The sequence below is a fragment of the Suncus etruscus genome, chromosome 1, assembly GCF_024139225.1.
Source record: "Suncus etruscus isolate mSunEtr1 chromosome 1, mSunEtr1.pri.cur, whole genome shotgun sequence".
NCBI lineage: Eukaryota > Metazoa > Chordata > Mammalia > Eulipotyphla > Soricidae > Suncus > Suncus etruscus.
The window spans coordinates 11,126,298-11,145,489 of NC_064848.1; the positions used below are offsets into that span (position 1 = coordinate 11,126,298).

Here is a 19,192-nt window from a genome sequence, read left to right on the forward strand (position 1 = left end):
CACAAGTGTTCCAGGAACTAATAGAACAGGGCCACTATTAGGAGCCAGGACGATTTGAATCAGGGGCCTCTGTTGCAAGCTCTAAGGGATGAAAAAAGCTGATGAGAAGAAGGATCATTCTCTAGTCTTCCCCCACTAGAGCAAGAGGGGCTAGGCTCCCCTTGATTTCCAGAGACCAGTCTCTTCTTCCCCTGGAGCAGCATTGAAAATGCAGTTGCTGCCACACCTTCCCTAAGTCGCCAGAGAGCCAAACCCTGCACTCTGGAGACTGATGGGAGCCAGAAAGTGGGAACATCCAGAGGCCCAGGCTCTTGCCACTTCCAACCTCCTCAGAAGGCTGGGCTCAGCTCCCCCACACCCCACGACAACCCCATCAGGAGAGGAAACAGGTGCTTCAGCTGTTGTTTATTGACATACAGGTAGGCTCTATAGCAACAGGCCCGAGAAGGCTGCAGCAGCCAGGAAAGTGACAGGCAGGCGGAGTGTTTGCTGCGGCGACTGCTGAGTGGAGTGCAGGAACAGAAGTGCATGAAGCACCACAAAACGGGAAAGGGGGAAATCTAGGGGGCTGGAGAAGCAAGAAAGTACCAGGGCCAGTCAATTCAACCAGGACCCCCCGCCCCAGACCCTGCGGCCCCCCTCTCTTGCGGTCTTCTGACCCCTGGCTGGGCTACTTGTCTGGGAATTGTTTTCTACAGGCAGTGGACACAGTACACAAAGGAGACAGAGCTCCTGCCCTCTAGGGCCTACAGCCCTGCACCCCTCCTCTGCCCCTCACTGCAGTGGAACACATGATGGGCGGGCGACCTTGGGGGACCATGCCCTGTGTAGGGTCTTAAAAAATAGCCATGTTTCACGAAAGCATTCATCTTCCCCGGTGTCCTGGCCCACCAGAGCCACAACTGCAGCCCTGTGTGAGAACTACAGGCAGGTTGCTGACCTATGGATGGGTTTGGGGAGGGGTGGGGAAGGGACCGGTGGAGAGGCTCTGCAGCGCCTCACGGCACAGGAACCACACGCATGGTATTGGTGAAGCCAGAGCCAGGGCGCCACCCAGTCAGCACGATAACCACATCTCCCTTCTTGAAGAAGCCTCGGGCCTTGCCTATGGGAAGGAGAAGAAAATGAGTGAGTAAATGGCAGGCATTTACGGGTTAGTGCACCTGACAGGACATTTACTTCCTCCCACCACAAGGTGGCACCAGTCTCACAAACCAAAGCAAGGGCCTAGCCTTAGTCCTTATTTATTACTCAGATGGCAGAGTTAGACCTTTGGACATGATTCACTCGAGAAGAGTGGAGAATCTCGCCCAAGGCCAGAACTAGCTGTGTTCTCTCCTCCTCTGACATTCTGCTCATCGAGGAACAAAGGTGTGTGTGTATGTACGTGCAGTTGTGTGTGTCCATCTACTCTACAAGAAAGTCCATCAATTTCATTACCAAAACTTCAGAAATGAGTTCATGACCAAGAGCAAACTATCCTGACATCCCAGGATCCTCTGCTATGGACCCCAGATGCAAAGAATAAAGAGCGGAACTGAATTGCTCTCCAAATTTCCCTTCCTAGCTCAGTCTAGGAACTCTGGGAATGTTAGAGAATGATTCAGAGAGAAAGTCTGTGTGGTCTCTAGTACTCTCTGGTCTTACATGATCTCTCTCCCAGGTATCACAGAGAAGCTAGTTACGGAGCACCCATACCCTGCAGGCTTTCCTTCACGTACCAACATTCATGGCCAGGTTCACACGGAGGTCCACGTCCTCAGCCCAGGCATCCTGCACTGGATCCTTACACACCACGGGGAAGATGCCACGGTACAGGTGGGCCTGGCGAGCCGTCTGATGATTCCGGGTCACAGCAATGATAGGGGCCCGGGGACGGTATCTGGCCACCTGGTGAGCGGACCTACAATGGGACAGGAATCAAGCCATAAGAGACCAATAGGAGTGTCCTAGGCACATCTCAGGAAGGCCAGAGAGCCTGTAGCAACAAAGCTCACTCTCTAATCCAACCCACTAATCCAGCCTCAAGTGCTGGCAATTTCAACATTCACTTCTTGGGCCCCACTGGGGGGTACAGGGTGGGAAGCAAGGGTAGAAACTGCCTTCCAAGGTTGTGCCTGGATTTTTCCGTCTGCATGTTCTACAGCACGTAGCTTCATCATTGTTCTCTCCATATGACCTTGCATGACAGGGTCATGAAAAAGACTGCCTTAGCCTGGTCAGTCTCATATGCTTGTCCATATGGCCCACTAAATTTTCCATTCTGGTCTTAGGAGGCATACATGGCTCAGTCTCGCTAGCAACCATTCTTCACTCTGCCAGCAAGATATACAAACCAAGAAGCCTATGAACAGCACCTGACAGGTCATATACAAATAAGAAAACAGACCACCCACAGGACAGGCAATGCTACCCCTTTCTCTGCAAACTTAAATGAGCTGAGCCTGTGGGGGCTCCTCTTGGGGTCAGGGGACCCTCTGAAGGGGGTATTCCCCATGCAAACAAGTAACTGCAGTTATGTTTCAAGAGTAAGAAAGGAGCTTACAGAGAAACAGGTCTTCAGAATGCATATTCTGAGGACACAGAGCAGCTGCACCAGAGCCTAAGCTAAGACCAGGCTTCCATACAAGGCAGGTCAGAACCCTTTATGAGGGAAGCCCAGGAGACTGAAGCTAAAAATAGCTGAATGGCCATGGTGTAATGTTTAACAAAGGTCAAGCCTAATGCTGAAGCTGCCCACCAGCTTCAGAACAGAAGCTGAGAACAGGGCATCCACCCACTCTTTCCCTCCTCCAAAAAACTCCAGTGGCCATGTAGGCAGGAACCCTGACTTAGGCTTGAAGGAGAAGAGTCCTTGTCCAGGGCTAGGAAGGTCACCACCTGCTGGCATCACGAAGCGAGACAACTCTATGACCCTTCCAGGGCTGCAACCTGAGGCCTCAACCCTGGGGGGAAGTGGGGCCACAGGCACGAAATGATGAAAGGCGCAGTGACAGGTACAGCACAGAACAGTGAAGCACCACTGTTCAAAGGGAACTTGAGAATAGCCTGACTATGCTCCACTATAGTCACTGGCTGAAATCTCTGGTTCACGGTGAGGCTATGAACTTGCTTGGAATCAAAAATGACCAGCAAACCTCCTGAGTGCTAACTGGAGTCTGCTCACTCTGGGCCTGGGTTGGGAAATGCCATTCCTGTAGGATTCAGGCTACGAGCTGCAGGGGTCTTACCTGAGCCCAGTGGCATCGCAGCACCCAGGTCCCCAAGGAGAGGTGTCCCTGAGCTGGGCCTCCCCAGGGGCCGCTCCCACCTCCTACCTGCCAGACTTGGTAAGGACGATTATCGCCCCACTGCAGCACTTGAAGGAGGCCTCCACAGCACCCACGGCGGCAGCTTCTGTGGGGTCGCTGGTAATGGGGGCCAGGCGGCGGAGTTCCTCAAATAATTGCATGTGGTAGATGGCGGCCTCTGCCTCACGGGCAATCTAGGGGAGCAATATCCGTCCAGAGGGACGAGGGGGGAGGGACAGAGCTTTGTCAGAGCCGTGCCACAATGGGGAGGGAGAGGAAGAGGCCACAGACACCAAGTGGAAACATGGCCCTGCACAGGCCAAGAGCAGAGCTTGAATGACTCTTGGGAGCTGGAACATGTGCTGGCACCTACTGAGGTGAAGGACCCTTTGGTCCTGCCCTAACCTCCCTGACTAACTTCCTGAAGAAGAGAGGCTCTGAGCCAGACCTTAGATGCAGGGCTCGGCCCTGGGCATCCTTGAGAACAGACGGCGCAGGAGACTGGACATCATTACCTGCCCTCAGGGCCCTACCTGCCAGACTCCGTCAGAACTATCAAAGCTGCCGCTAAGCATTTATAAGAAGCCTCCACGCTGCCCATGGCCATGGCTTCCATGAGGTCTGTGGAGTGACTGGAGGTGCGCACAAGTTCTTCAAACAGCTGCCGGTGGAACATGGCTGCCTCAGCCTCCCGAGCTATCTGCAGGGTTCCGGAGAGGAGAGGGAAGGAGGCAGGACAGAGGAGAGAGACAACCACATGGAAAAACAGAAGGGGATCAGTCAATCAGAAAGGTTAATTGGTTCAATCTGTCCATCAGGCAGAGGCAGGGTGAGGAAAGCCTGCCAAGGATATGTGGAGAAGACCAGCATCACCTGCTCCCACTCTCCTCCAGAAGAGGAGGGAGTTTCTACCCAAGGACAGTCACGAAAGACTGGACACAGCAGCAGGTGTGAGTATCTCCGGAAGGAGATGCTCAGGCTGGGCTCAGGCCACTCCCCAGCAGGATTTGAGCACACTGCCTCGTGACAGCTTAGAAGAGGAAGGAGAAGGCTTCTCTCCTCACATGGCTGGCTGCTCCCCACAGGCTTCTTGCAGGCTTCCAGGCACATGGGGGTGGCTACTTGGCCTCGGGACAGGAATGCTACAAGCCTCTCCCGAGGCTGCCATGGAAACGCACTAAGTAGCTCGGAAGAGCTGGCATCAGGCAAAGCCAAAGGAAGCCCCATGAGGGGGCACTGCAAGCAGCCAACTGGGTTTGACCCCCAGGATCCCATTACTCCTGAGCACAGCCAGGAGTAATTCCTGAGTGCAGAGTAAGGAGTAACTACTGAGCATGGCTGGGTAAGCCCCCACCCCCACCCCCAAGCCCCATGGCGCACTCATGTTCTCCACCAGGAAGGTGGGGCTTAGGAGAGAGCTGAGCATGAAAGGTTAGTGTTGGATCCCCAACACTGGTCTCCCAAGCACTGCCAGAAGTTGCCCCGAGCAACACAAGGTGTGGCCCAAAATTAAAAAAAAAAAAAAAGCAGGTGGACAAAGGCCACTCCTGTAAGGTCTAGTGAACAGCCATGTGAAGAGATAGACTCCATAAAAGCACATAGTTTAATCAGACCACGATTAACATCTAGTGATTAAGTCATGAGAATGTCACTGAGTTATTTATAGAGACTCCAATCAAAGCACACCTAGGATTAGAAGGTAAGCTTTAGAGGATTATATCATGATTTCCAGCACCCTTGAGAGAATGTTGGCGAGGAAGAATCAGTCCCCCCATATCATTAATGTGACAGGCTAAGAAGTGTGGCAAGATTTACTAGGTTAAGAAGTTTTTTTCTCTACCAGTAGAGCACATGCAGCCTGAGAAGGGACAAACAGGAGAACAGCCATTACCTGGTACTGCCTAGCCCTCAGTCACAGGTCATTAGTTGCACCAGTTACACATAGAAGAAAGCGGCCAACAGTTAAGAGGAGAAGCTGCCGGCCAGTGCTGACTGCGGGACTGAAATGGAGCTGGCACCAGCTGGCCCTGTCCTCATGGAACAGTGCCGGCGCCCAAACTTTGTTCTTGTCTCTACGGCATCTGTCTGATCATAGCAGAGTGGGGGCATGGAAAAGCAGGCAGGGAAGTCAGAGGCTAGAATCTAAATCTTAGTCCCTCATCCAGTCAGATCCTGCAGATCTCAGAGAATTCTGGTTTGAGGGGAGGGAAACAAGTGGGTGAAAACCAGGCTCCATTATCATGTGTTCCTCCACTTAAGTCCCTGGGATGAAATCTCTCTTATGAAAGTTATGAAGATTCTATCACCCAGCATAACAGTTATGAATATTTGATACTCAGCCTATAATTAAACACATATAACTCTCTTTACAGTAAGGCTTTATGAGGGAAGTGATTTGCTCAGACACACAAAACAGATTTTTGAATTTAAGGTTTAGGTCACAGATGACAATCTGGTCAAAGTCTGAGGCTATGCAAACAGCCTAGGAGGCCTAAGGAGGCCACTAGAGAAAGGAGGTGTGTGGAGAACCCCTTTCCATAACAACAGCCTTTCCCAATGGGGTCACTGGTTCAGGTCTATCATTTCCTGTGAGAGTGAAAGCACTCAGGTAGATGTGAGGAGGAGGTCAATGGGCAGTGGCTGGAAAAGTGCACTGGTAAACTCATCATGAACAACTTTGGAATTGTGGGGAAAAAAACCAACTGTATTATGAACAACCTTGTAATCACGGTGCTTAAATAATTAAAAAGATTCCTAGGCATAGGAGCAGCATAGGAGTAGCACCCAGAGGCAGCGGCAGCAGCCAGGGTCAGGGCACATAGGCAGCCCAGGGCTGGGACCAACCTCAACATGGATCTTTCAATCACCAGTATGCTAAGAATTTCTCAGAAGACTTCAAAGTGTTCAATAGAAATATGTCTTCTCAGGGCCAGAGAGATAGAATGGAGGTAAAGCATTTGACTTGCATGCAGAAGGACGGTGGTTCGAATCCCAGCATCCCATATGGTCCCCAGAGTCTGCCAGGAAGGATTTCTGAGCATAGAGCCAGGAGTGACCCCTGAGCGCTGCTGGGTATGACCCAAAAACAAAAACAAAAACAAAAAAAAAAAAAAAAAGGAGGAGAGAAATATGTCTTCTCATCTGCATGCAGCAAATCCGGATTCAATCCCCGGCTTCCCTGATGATCAGTCCCCCAAACCAGCCAGGAGTGATTCCTGAGCATAGAGCCAGGATTAACACCTAAACACTAGTAGGTGTGGCCCAAAAATCAAAATAAACACATAAATAAAAACAAATTAATAAATAGCATGAAAATTAATTTTGGGAAGCTCTGGGAGCAAGTGTCACACCAAGGGTATTGTTATTAATTCACTACCCAGAGAATATATAGGCAAATTAAAGATAAGACCATTTCTGGGTAAGAGGCAAGTTCAACAAGCCATACATCTAATAAGCACTGACCTAGGACCACTGAGGGGAAGTTTGTTTGCAGGACTCTCTTCTCTAGGCATAGGTAAATCTGACTAGATCCCTTTGTCAATCTACCCTCACTCTCCGAGAAGGATTGGATAAATCACAGGAGTACCAAATCTCACCTGGAAAAGAGCCAGGCAGTGGGACCTAGCCCAGCATAAAGGCAGAAAAGATCTATCCTCCCTGGGACGAGGAGGATGAATACAATCCAAAACTCTGATACTCTTGCCCCAGTAGCACTAAAATCGTCCACCCTTCCTTCCCCTTCTGTTTGTGGGACTGTCAGCTGTCGTTCACATTCATTCTTTAGTGTGCAGTGAGAGCAACAGCCCAGCAAAGCAGGTCCCATTCGCGGTTACCATGCAAGGCCAGCTCCAAGCCAGCTCAGTGTAAACAAGAGCTTCCGGGGCAGGCCCAAAGGCATTATTGTAGAAACATACAGTAAATGTCTCCCAGTGTAGGCAGGCAAGGGAAGTCAAATGGGAGGATGACTGGAAGGATACATGACCTTCTACAGAACAAAGCAGAGTCCCCTGGAATTATCCAGAGGAAGATAAAATATCCCAAGAGAAGGGGGATCAACCCAGAAGCCAGCAGTGGCTTGGGCTCTATTCAGTGAAAGAGAATGCCCTGACTAAAAAGGGCAAAAAAGGGCACAGTGGGGATGTGGGCAGAAAGCAGAACATTCCGAAATTCCAAACAACAAAAGCCACCCCCGCCACAGCACACACATCCTCATACTTGTTGGAACTTGAAGGACAAGATAATAAAAGGTTCTAGAGCTATAATAATAGCACAGTGGGCAGAGCATTTGCCTTGCACGCAGCCGAAACAGATTTGATCCACGGCATCCCATATAGTCTCCCAAGCCTGCCAAGAGTAATTTCTGTGTGCAGAGCCAGGAGTAACCCCTGAGCACCGGCGGGTGTGGTTCAAAACCAAACCAAACCAAACCAAACCAAATCAAAAGATTCTGGAGACGAAAACCTCCAAAAAAAAAAAAAAAAGTCACTGCACCAGAGCCTGCCTCCACATCTGAACCAGGCCAAAGATCAAAACTCACCAGATGCTGCATGCGCACAGCCTCCAGGGGATAGTCCCCCTTGGCTGTCTCTCCAGACAGCATGATGCAGTCAGCTCCATCCAACACTGCATTGGCCACATCGCTGCCCTCAGCCCTGGTGGGACGAGGCTTCTTGATCATGCTCTCCAGCATCTGGGAAGGGAGAGTGTATTCATGAGACGGGGCTGTCCTCAAGGACAATGGGCTACCAACTGATGCCCTGGAGTATGCATGTGCGCATGTGGGAAAGGGCTGTACAAGTAAGTATCTGTATATGAGCATGTGAGACATTGGGGGAGAGGGAGAGAGACCAAGGACAAGGATAGTAGAGACCCCGGGGGAGGCCAGGAAGTTTTATGTGCAATAGAAGACACCTGCCTGTGTGGCGCAGATGACTGGCTTCCCAGCCCGGTTGCACCGTCCAATCATCATCTTCTGAGCAAGGAAGACCTTCTCTGCAGGGATCTCAATGCCAAGATCACCACGGGCCACCATGATCCCATCACTGGCTTCCAGGATCTCGTCAAACCTGACAGGGAAGGTAGGAGAGAAAGACTATGGAACATGGGTCACAAAAAACCAGGAAGAAGGGCCAGTGAGATAGCACGAAGTTAAGGTGTTTTCCTTCCATGTAGAAGGATGGTAGTTCGAATCCCGGCATCCCATATGGTCCCCTGTGCCTGATTTCTGAGTGTAGAGCCAGGAGTAACCCCTGAGCACTGCCAGGTGTGACCCAAAGACCAGGAAGAATGCTCAGATATGCTCCCCTGAGACTCTGACTGGGCTGCTCTTACACCTTGCTAAACCCAGTAAGAGCATCATGCACATGCTGGGTTGGGGCATTCTAACAACATCGGTTCCCTCCTATCCTACTGGTAGCCCACTAATTGACCAGGAGCACCTCCACAGCGCTATATATTCATTTCCTCTCTACCCACATCCCGTTAGGCCTCAATATCACTTCCTAGGCTACAAGGTAACCTGAGGCCACTGAAGAACTAACCCAGCCCAGTCTAGTCCAGTGAAAAAAACATGAGAACAGTATTTGATGTGGTCCCCAGCTACAGAAGGCCTGAGTCTAGGTGGCTTTGTTTAGTCTCCCATGCCAAGGCCTATGAACACCCATGGCATCACGATGGCCAAGGGAGGACCCAAAAGAAAACCCCAAGCAGCAACCAAAACCAAGGCCAACTTAGTCCGAAATGTGCAGACTGGACCTGTGACACTGGTGGGGAGTCAAAGAGGACCAGTACCACCAAACTGGCCAACCTCGTGCTCTTAGTAAGTATGGGAATGGAAGGCACTGAGCTCAGACATACAAACATGTAGAATGACATGCTTTGTCCTGAAATGCTCATATCAGGACAGAAAAAGCCCAGGGGCCATTAAAGAGAAGACACAGAGTTTCAATGTCAACAACAGTCCAAGGTGACCTATGGCTCCCAGTGAGGGATTACAAGGAATCCTTTCCAGAGTGCTAAGCTTCCCTCCCAGCAGTCTCTTTAGTAAGCAAACATGGTAGTATTTGTGCTGTTTTTCCAGTACTGTCCTTGACCCAGGAAACAGGACCGAGAGGCTGGCATCCACCCAAGAAGTAGCCATTAAGTGATCTTTTTGTTCTAATCCCTATGCCTACCACTCTGCCCCTGCAGACTGCCTGACTCAGGGGGCTAGGGCAGATGTAGCAGCCTGCACTGGGATACGCAGGCAGCAAGGATTAGCAGGATACTGAACAGGAGACAGGGACTTACCTCCGAACTCCCTCATGGTTCTCGATCTTGCTGATTATTTTGATATTCTTTCCTTTCTCTCCAAGGACTTTTCTAACTTCATGGACATCTGCTGCCTTGCGGATGAAAGATGCAAACACCATATCCACATCCTGCTCCACCCCAAACTTCAGATCCTGAATATCCTTTTCTGACACAGCAGGCAGATCCACAGCAGCACCAGGAAGGTTCACGCCTTTCTTGCTGCCCAAGGAGCCCCCATTCTCCACCTCTGTCACCAGATAGTCAGCACCTATTCAGAAAGAAAAGGGGGATAGAACAAGGGCAAGTGTCCTCAGTAAGTAAGTCCTTCAGCCGGACAGACAGTACAGTGGGTAAAGCGCTTGCCTTGCAGGCAAGCAGACCCAGGTTCAATCCCTGGCATTCCACACATATTGTCCCCCAAGCCCACCAGGAGTAATTTTTGGGGGATTTGGATCACACCCAGCGGCACTCAGGGGATCAAACTCAGGTTCATCCTAGACTAGCGTGCGAAAGGCAGACGCTTACCGCCTGTGCCACAGCTCTGGCCCCTTAAGAACTGTTTTTGTTTGTTTGTTTGGTTTTTGGTTTTTGGGTCATACCAGGCAGCGCTCAGGGGTTACTTCTGGCTCTATGCTCAGAAATCGCTCCTGGCAGGCTCAAGGGACCATATGGGATGCCAGGTTTCGAACCACCGACCTCCTGCATGAAAGGCAAACGCCCTACCTCCATGCTATCTCTCCGGCCCCAAGAACTGTTTCTAATAGCCCTTGAAGATAGTCCTTTGCAGCAGACAGTCCTATCTGCTCTATGCTATCTCCAAACAAAACAAGGGAGCAGATAATTGAAGCTCTCACCAGGCCAAGTTCTATCTCCCTAGCTGCCAGAAGATGACCATCTCCAAGAAGTAGGACTTACCAGTTTAATGTGAATGAGTTTGAAAACACAGGGGCTAAAATGGTGGCTCACCCTCATCAGTTACACAGTCAGATAATTCCTGAACTGTGGGCCTCTGGACATATGTCAGGCCCTGCTCTTCTGAGACCCTAAAGCCTACCCCAGCGTCCCTGCTCTCTACCCCAGTAAAGCCAGCTTCTTAATCACAGAGAATTTTTGTTGGTCAAACTTCTGCTCTTAAGTCAAAAGAAATTTAGAGATGGGAGATAAATTTTGTCAATGACCTGACCCCAGTACTTACCTTTCTCTTTCACCTGCAGAGAAATAAGACCGTCATCTACGTAGATCTTGCTGCCTACTTCCACCACTTTGCAGATGTTCTTGTAGTCCAGCCACAGCGTGTTCTCATCACACTTTTCCATGTAGGCATTATCCAGAGTGATCTTGAGCTTGGCACCCTTCTTGAGCTCCACCTCTGCGGTGCCACTCTGCAAACAAGATAATCAAGAATGCCTGAGTTCAGAGTGCAGGGAGAGTCCAGCCCTGCTGGCAGGAAGGAAAGATGTACCTTCTGGGGAACAATGGTCATACTTAAGCAATGAAAAAGCATTTTCCTCTGGGAATAAATGATTATAGTTTTTAAAAATATATATATTTAAGGGCCCGGAGAGATAGCACAGCGGCGTTTGCCTTGCAAGCAGCCGATCCAGGACCAAAGGCGGTTGGTTCGAATCCTGGGTGTCCCATATGGTCCCCGTGCCTGCCAGGAGCTATTTCTGAGCAGACAGCCAGGAGTAACCCCTGAGCATTGCTGGGTGTGGCCCAAAAATAAAAATAAATAAACAAATAAACAAATAAATAAATAAATTTAAGCACCAGGATTACAAACATGTTTGTAGTTGGGTGATTATATTCTTTAAATATGGGTTAAGGAAATCAAGAGAAACTCCATGATAATTCAGTTATGTGATTTAATAAGAGAAAAGAAACCAAAAAAGTTTTTTTCCAGATGGAGTTGGAAAGTTTGAGAAAAAAATAAGAGTCCTTTCTAATTTCTTAGCAAAGTGTGTGGAGTGGGTGAGTGGGCCATTATTTCTGGCAGCAATGAATTAAACTGTCATTTATAAACCCAAAATCAGGATTATGGCTTCTGGGCAGGGAAGAGGCTGCTAAAGAAGGATACTCACGCCCTTAATGAGCCCAGTTCGGATCTCAGGTCCCTTAGTGTCCAGGGCGACAGCAACTGGTCGGTAGAGAATGGGGTCAGAAGCAAAGCTCTCTGTGGCCGCACGCACATTCTTGATAGTCTCTGCATGATACTACATGAGAGGGAGAAAGAGGGCACTAGAATGAGCCTTGGACTCAGAGTATGTGGAGAGATGGTGTGTCCATCACTCAATGGTATCAGCCATTCACTCTAAGAGCAAATCTTAAGAACATAGGTAACCTCTGAAACCCATAAAAGGCCAGGCATCTTCAACATGAAGAAAAGGATCTCCTCTGGCTTTTCTTTTACTCCAAGTAAAACAAAAAAACGACATAAATAGCTTCAGAATTGTGTTTGAGTAATGCTAGTCTAACAATCAGATTCTAATAGTTGGTAATTCAGAGCTTTTCCCCTATTGATTCCTGCTGCAGTTTAAACTCAAAGTTATTTACTTTAACAAATAGTTGCCCAAGCTAAATAACACATTGCTAAGAGTACACAGGCACAATTTCACAATCACTTTCCAGAAGTGAATCAGAAATGAGAATGGTATAGGGAAAGGCGAGAATATGCCTTTCTTGTAACTGTCTTTTACAAGTTCTCTTGCAACAAATCCTGACTCCAATCTTCCTATTTTCTCATTTGCCATGGCTGTTTAACTGAAAAGGGACCCATCGCTCAGATGTCAACAGTGTAGTAGGCCAATAGCAGAAGCACCATTAATATGACACTCTACATTCTGGGCTTTGTCACCTTACTAACCCTCGCTACCTAGGGTGGCAAGCACTTCTTAGAAGGAAATGAAGCGGGGCTTACTCTTCAAGGATGCTGGCTTAGAATTTGTGTCTTGACATTTTCAGTTTTTATTTTTTATTTTTTTGACATTTTCAGTTTTTATCCAGAAATATCCAATGAGAACCACTAGTAATTTTTGTTTTTAGTAAAAGGTAAAAGATTTATATCATCTGAAGAAAAATCAGAATACTTAATATGGCGATTTTTTTAATTTGGGGGTTTCATGTGATGAATAGAAGCTCCTAATTTTAAATAGCAAAAATTTCTACTGCTGGCTTACAATCAAAGAGCACAGACTACAGACTGATCACAGGTAGAAATGACATTTTAGGGGGCCGGGAAGGTGGCGCTAGACGTAAGGTGTCTGCCTTACAAGCGCTAGCCAAGGAACGGACCGCGGTTCGATCCCCCGGCGTCCCATATGGTCCCCCCAAGCCAGGGGCGATTTCTGAGCACATAGCCAGGAGTAACCCCTGAACGTCAAACGGGTGTGGCCCAAAAACCAAAAACCAAAAAAAAAAAAAAAAAAAAAAGAAATGACATTTTAGAGGAACAAATACTGTGTACTGCCAAATGTCATTTTCTAGGAATTGACAAGCAAATGGATATGTGATTAATTAAAACAGGAATAACCACCTAATCTATGTTATACTACACTGCCCACTCTATCCCAAAATGAGAACTCTGAGCTCCTGGAATTTCCTTGGCCGCATTCACTTGGGTTAGTACTTTTAATTTATAATTTCGGGCTAGCATGACACAGGACCACATCTTCATAAGATAGTTGCTCGCTTGCCTGCCAATTGTGGCAAAACAGTCAGAAGACAGTGTGAGAAGAGAAAGCATTATCAGCATTACGCTTAGAATCTCTAAGATGGCACAAGCTAGAAAAGCATGTTCTGAACAAATGTGCATGTGAAGAGCTGAGATCTGCACTCAATCTATTTATAGGACACTCCATTAGATCCCCTTTCAGATCCGTAAGCCCAAATCTGATCTTAGCATTTCTTTCTTGTCAAAAAGCTCAAATTAAATCAAGAAGCAGTGCTTTTTTTTTTTTCCTTTCTAAATCCTCTTCTAATCTTGTCATAAGCAATTCACCTTCACAGCCTCCTAACAATACCAAGTTCCCTGTGTTTCCCACTCTGACAGCTACTGCAGAACCCACTCAGCCTTGCTGCATCAGAGCTACCCGGTGTTATTTTACCAGTGGAGTGGACAGGAGAGTTCGGCTAAAGGTCAGCTCCAGATTTATTTCTGTTCCTTTCATGCCCACTTGAGCACTCTCCAACAGCAAACCAATCCTTACAGAATAGAGCTATGGAGACCCTTCTTTTGATAGAAGCTGAGGACCCCCTAACTTGGAAAATTACAAGATGCCACCAGGCACCTGTCTCACAGCTGACTGAGTCAACCGTACCCAATTTGGTCAAGCCTCCATGATAGGAGAGGCGGGAAGATGGACAGACAGATGGGGACAGAGATGAGGATTGCTCGCCAGGCCATCGGCTGTTTATGGAACATGGGTTAGGGACTCAGTGTGGAAGCTCATGTTTCCAGAAAGGGGGACTTCACATCTTGGGTTGCATTTCCTAGGGTTTTATTTTTACTCTGAACTTAACACCAGCTTCCAAATGCCAGAGGGCAACCCCTACCACCTGCCTCACCCGCGACTCCCCTACCAACACGAACTAATGGTTGAACCTAAGGGTTTGAGAAAAATCAGTCCTCCAAGCACCCACACTTCCCCCAAACTGAGTTGGCTCTGAACGTGGAACAGGCAGGAATGGAGCACTTCCCAAAAGGGCTGTCTCTCTGGCTCAGGCCTATCTCCAAGTCAAGCAAGTTCATAAATAGCTCAGGGTAAATATATTCCCACCAGACTCCTGGAGAAGTAAGTGAACCTGTTTTATTTTAATATACCAAAAACCTTGGGACAAATAGGTTGAAACAATGCTGAGGAAGTGATCAAAAGCCAGACAAATGCATTAAGTAAGTTGCTACCTGGCAACAAGAGATGGGTCTGACTTAGAATCAATTTGTGGAGGATCTTTCAGCTCACCACTATTTTAGGGCATTAAAGAAAACATGAAGTGCATTCTGTGACCGAGCTAATAGCTAAGAGGGCTTTTCCGTGGAACCCTTCCATGTTTTCCTTGGAGGGCCAGTAGTAACACAGGTGTTTAAGAAGACCAGTTCTGAGGCAAAGTGGGTCATCTCAGCTTAAAGAGACTCTCCTCTTGAGTTGCAAAGATTGGGAAATTTTTGTTCTCGAAAATAAATTGAGAGTAAGCTCATGAAGATACTTTTCTCAAAAGATGTAAAACTCATATTCATTCTTACCTACCGCACTGTAGCTAAAGGTACAATGTATCCTCACCTCAACAAGCTGTCCCAGAGACCAAAATGCCTAACAGGCTCACCTCATGAGTTCCGTGAGAGAAGTTCAGGCGAGCCACATTCATTCCTGACTTAATCATCTCCTTCAACATCTCCACGGATCGGGAGGCTGGACCTAGTAAGAGATAGTTATAAAAGCCCAAGTGTTAATTATTCAGAGTAGGAATAACCCTTTAAGTTGATTTTAAGGTTTTTGTTGTTGTTGGTTTTGTTTTTTGGTTTTGGGGCCACACCCGGTGACGCTCAGGGGTTACTCCTGGCTATGTGCTCAGAAATCGCTCCTAGCTTGGGGACGCCGGGAAATCCAAACGCGGTCCATCCTAGGCTAGCGTGCACAAGGCAGACAGACACCTTACCTCTAGAGCCACCACTCTGGCCCCAGTTGATTTCAAGTTTAAAGAACTATTTTTTCTGGGAGGGGAGGTGTCATACCTAACTGTACTTAGAAGGCATTCAGCATTCAATTCTACCTCTTCAGCTCCAGAAATTTAAAGAACTCTTAATATTTTATTTTCCCTCTAAATTTTACCTCCCCAAAGAGCCAAAAATTCTAGAAAGAACTGGTTTTTACTAGGCTAGTCCATTTTCTGGCTACCTCTTTTTCCTGCAGGATTTGGGGCTGAAACAATACAACAACAGGTAGGGCATATATCTTGCACACAACTGATCCAGGTTCAATCCTCAATATCCCATATGGTTCCCTGAGCTCCACCTGGAGTAATTCCTGAGAATCACCAGGAGGGCCACCCCTACTATACCAAAAAAAAAAAAAAAAAAAAAAAGAAAAAAAAGAAAGGGTGGGAGGGGGGGGGGGAGGGAGGGAGGGAGGGAGGGAAGGAAGGAAGGAAGGAAGGAAGGAAGGAAGGAAGGAAGGAAGGAAGGAAGGAAGGAAGGAAGGAAGGAAGGAAGGAAGGAAGGAAGGAAGGAAGGAAGGAGAAAAGAAATCACAAATCCTGCAGGATCTAACTGGAACAAAGGAAAGACTCAGTCTCTTTACTCACTATAAAATTCAGCCAGCTATCCAAGGCCAAAATCAATGTTACACAAAGCGTATCAAAAGGGTCTCTGAGGCTGGAAATCTGCACTTTGCATGCATGAGTCCTAGGTTTTTTGGTTTTTTGTTTGGTAGTACTCAGGGGTTACTCCTGACTTTGCACTCAGAAATTATTCCTGGCAGTACTCAGAGGACCACATGGGGTGCTGAGAATAAAATCTGGGTCAGCCATGTGCAAGGCAAATGGTCTACCACTGTACAGTCACTCAGGCCCAAGGATCTAGATTTATTAAAGTGGGGAGGAGAGTGTAAAGAAAACTAGAAGGCTTTAGTCAAACTTACTATAATAATCAGTTTAGAAGGCCAAAGTAATGACTCATAGGGCTAAAGCACTTTTTTTTATATGCAGAAATCTAGGATTTGATCCTCAGCACCTCCAGAAGTGAGCCCTCTACCCCTCAAAAAATGATCTGTTTAGTATCTCACTCAGCACTCGGTCATTTCAGGAGAGGAAAACCAAAGCATCTGTCTGGAATGTAGAGGGACATATACTCACCGATGGTGCAGATGATGCCAGTGTTACGGGCTGTGATAGGAGCCGAGTCAATGTCCAGGCGGCACATATGCTCCAGGAAAGTGTCGGCCATGGCTGCATGCAGCTGCTGGGTCTGAATGAAGGCTGTTCCAGCATCACTCTGGGACTTCGACATGGCTGCTAAAGTCCTGGGTCCAGGGGAACTGAAGAGAAAGGATCCATCTGAGAAGCCCAGCCGAGTTAACACACCAATTGGCACAGAGGTTGCTTTCTGCTTACACATTAACTCAATCAGCACACTCCATGCACAAGCCGCTGGGAGGGCTGCCACACTCGGGCTACATGGATGATACTCAAGGGTCTCAGGAAGACCCTCAAAGGTCATGTGAAAACCTCATGCCCAACACATAGACATCTCAGGCCTCCATTAGAAGATCGCTTACCCACATCCATTTACCAGCCAGTTTTATTGCTGACCCTCTAAATCCTGTAAATCAAACTTTATATCCACTAAATGTATGTCCTCAACAGGAAATTGCAATTAATCTTCCAGTGATAGAGACAACCAACTCCTAGTTTAGTACCCTGGTAAATCTAGAACTTTGAAAACGCTGCAAATGTTTATTACAGGGTGTGGCACCCACATTCACTCTTTAACAGTCCCCACTGAAGGCCAGTGATTGTTCTTGCTGTAAGACAACTCCCAACCAGGCAGTCCGGCTCCTGAATTATATATAGATTTCTACTAACTCAGAACATAACTGACATTTATTCCTGATCTTCCCTCAACCCTAAAAGTTGGTCCCAGCCCATGAGAAGCAATAAAAACCAGTCCCTAAACAGGAGTCCCCAACCATAATTCTAAATGCTAACATCACCAGGACCTGGACCAAAAAAAAAAAAAAAAAAAAAATCACACCTACTTTTACTCTAGGAAGTTGCATACAACCCACAACGACTACAGGGGTACTGCCGTTACAGTGACAATAATCATTTCAGTAATAATAATAGTGATAATAATGTAGTTTTAGAAGATTCCAGCTGCCTGTCAATCTTTTCCCCAACTGATTTTCGGACATGTCACTCTGAGTTGCTTTGTAAGTTAAAGGGAAGTCCAGCACCAGTAACAAAGACCATCTGTTCTAGGCAATTAAGCAGCCAGGGTCACAATCCTGACAACTGTCACGACCTTTGCTTTTCTTCATTACAACTAAACTCACTCAGCCGGTTAGTTGGCTGATTAGAGACAAAGATGAGAAGGCGCTTCTGGGCAGTGGTCAAGAAGCACCAGGTAAAAAGAAGTGAGCCAAAAGTCCTGCATCTGAAAGCTGTGCCTTTCCGCAAGTTCTCAGACTAAGGGCCACTCCCTTTTAAAGCCTTTGACTTAGGCCCAGAATGAGCCCCTCTTTAGCCCTGTCCCACCTCCCCCTAACATGCAAGAGTTGGAAAGGTAGTACAGCAGGGAGGTGCATGCCTTGTTTTCAGTCACCCAGATTCAATCCCCAGCGGAGCACATGATCTCCTCAAGTGCTGCAGGAGTAAACCATGAGCACAAATATGTGAGTCCCCCTCATCCAAAACAGGACTCAAACCACACCAGCCCATACATAGAACCTATTCTCTACTCTCCTCACTTGACTTTGAGATCCCTCTGGGGGGGGGGGGTGGTACAAGGAGAGCATTGTCTGTCACCACCTGGAAAAATCCCAAGGAACTGTGTTTCGTGACCAATTATGAGCAACCCATTTGTCAGCAACAGGTCCTCAATTTAGAGTCTGAAATGTTTTATTGGGGGAGGGGTGTGTTTGGGCCACAATCAGTGCCACTCACGGGTTACTCCTGGCTATGTGCCAGAAATGACTCTTGGCAGACTTGGGGGACTATAGGGATGCCAGGAATCAAACCTGGGTTGGTCCTGGGTTGGCCATATGCAAGGCAAACACCCTAACACTATCTATCGAATACTATCGTTCTGGCCCCTGAGCAATTAATTCTCTTTTCTTTTAGAACCAGAGTACTTAGATGATTTTGAGTACTTGAATACCTCTTTATTATATCTACTCTTGCCTCCCCAAATAATAACCAGTTCTGAATTACCAACAGAACAGCCTGAGCAGATAGGGTCTGTTGGCCTATCTCCATGACCAAAGCAGGACTGAATAGTGTCAATGTAGGCAAGTCTGCATGTTAAAGTCACATTTACTGACAAGATGGTACCAGATGGCATATCATGCCAGCTGGGACACAAAGACTATGCTGTTACCTCCATGAAGAGTCATTCAGTTTAAGGACTGTGACATGAATAGATAGATGAAGAGCTGAATGAGTATGCAGCAATGACTAAACTCACTCCTACATTCATGAGCGGGCACATCTGAGTCTCAGTCATTATGAGGGTCTCGTCTCTCCTTGAAAAAAATCTGGTTGGGAGCATACCTTGTGTTCTCTGAATTCGGGCTTCCAGTAACAGAATGATGGTAATGGTTTTGCTCAGGCAGTCTCCGTGGCCCCACTTGCAAAGACTGCTCGGAGCTGAATATGGTTCTCCCTGCAGAGCTGCACAAAGATTAAGGTAAAAGCTGAGTATAACTTAGGCTTTTTGGGCTAATGGAGAAATGACCTAAATAAGCAGATCTCCAGAAAGCTGCTTCTAGAGATTCAGCGATATTATAAGGGAAAACACAGGAGCAGCCTAAAAAAATGGCAGGGAATGGGCCGAAGCAATAGCACAGCGGTAAGGCATTTGCCTTGCACGCAGCCAACACAGGATGAACCCCGGTTCGAAT

The 19,192-nt window shown here is 47.6% G+C and overlaps 1 protein-coding gene across 2 annotated transcripts; it reads right to left on the reverse strand.

Moving 5' to 3' along the window:
- Positions 1 to 390: 390 nt before the first annotated feature.
- PKM (pyruvate kinase M1/2) lies at positions 391 to 18,990 on the reverse strand. Of its 2 annotated transcripts, none has more exons than XM_049777884.1 (11): positions 18,843 to 18,990; positions 16,428 to 16,609; positions 14,901 to 14,992; positions 11,663 to 11,794; positions 10,777 to 10,963; positions 9,579 to 9,849; positions 8,206 to 8,356; positions 7,828 to 7,980; positions 3,318 to 3,484; positions 1,722 to 1,903; positions 391 to 1,105 (listed from the first exon to the last, which is right to left on the reverse strand). In XM_049777884.1, exons 2-11 carry the CDS (start codon positions 16,579 to 16,581, stop codon positions 999 to 1,001), a joined length of 1,596 nt encoding a protein of 531 aa, XP_049633841.1. In that variant the 5' UTR covers positions 16,582 to 16,609; positions 18,843 to 18,990; the 3' UTR covers positions 391 to 998. The 2 variants fall into 2 exon arrangements, with proteins under 2 accessions (XP_049633841.1, XP_049633840.1); XM_049777883.1 differs by lacking the exon at positions 3,318 to 3,484 and adding an exon at positions 3,824 to 3,990 and having other exon boundaries at positions 18,843 to 18,989.
- Positions 18,991 to 19,192: the final 202 nt, after the last annotated feature.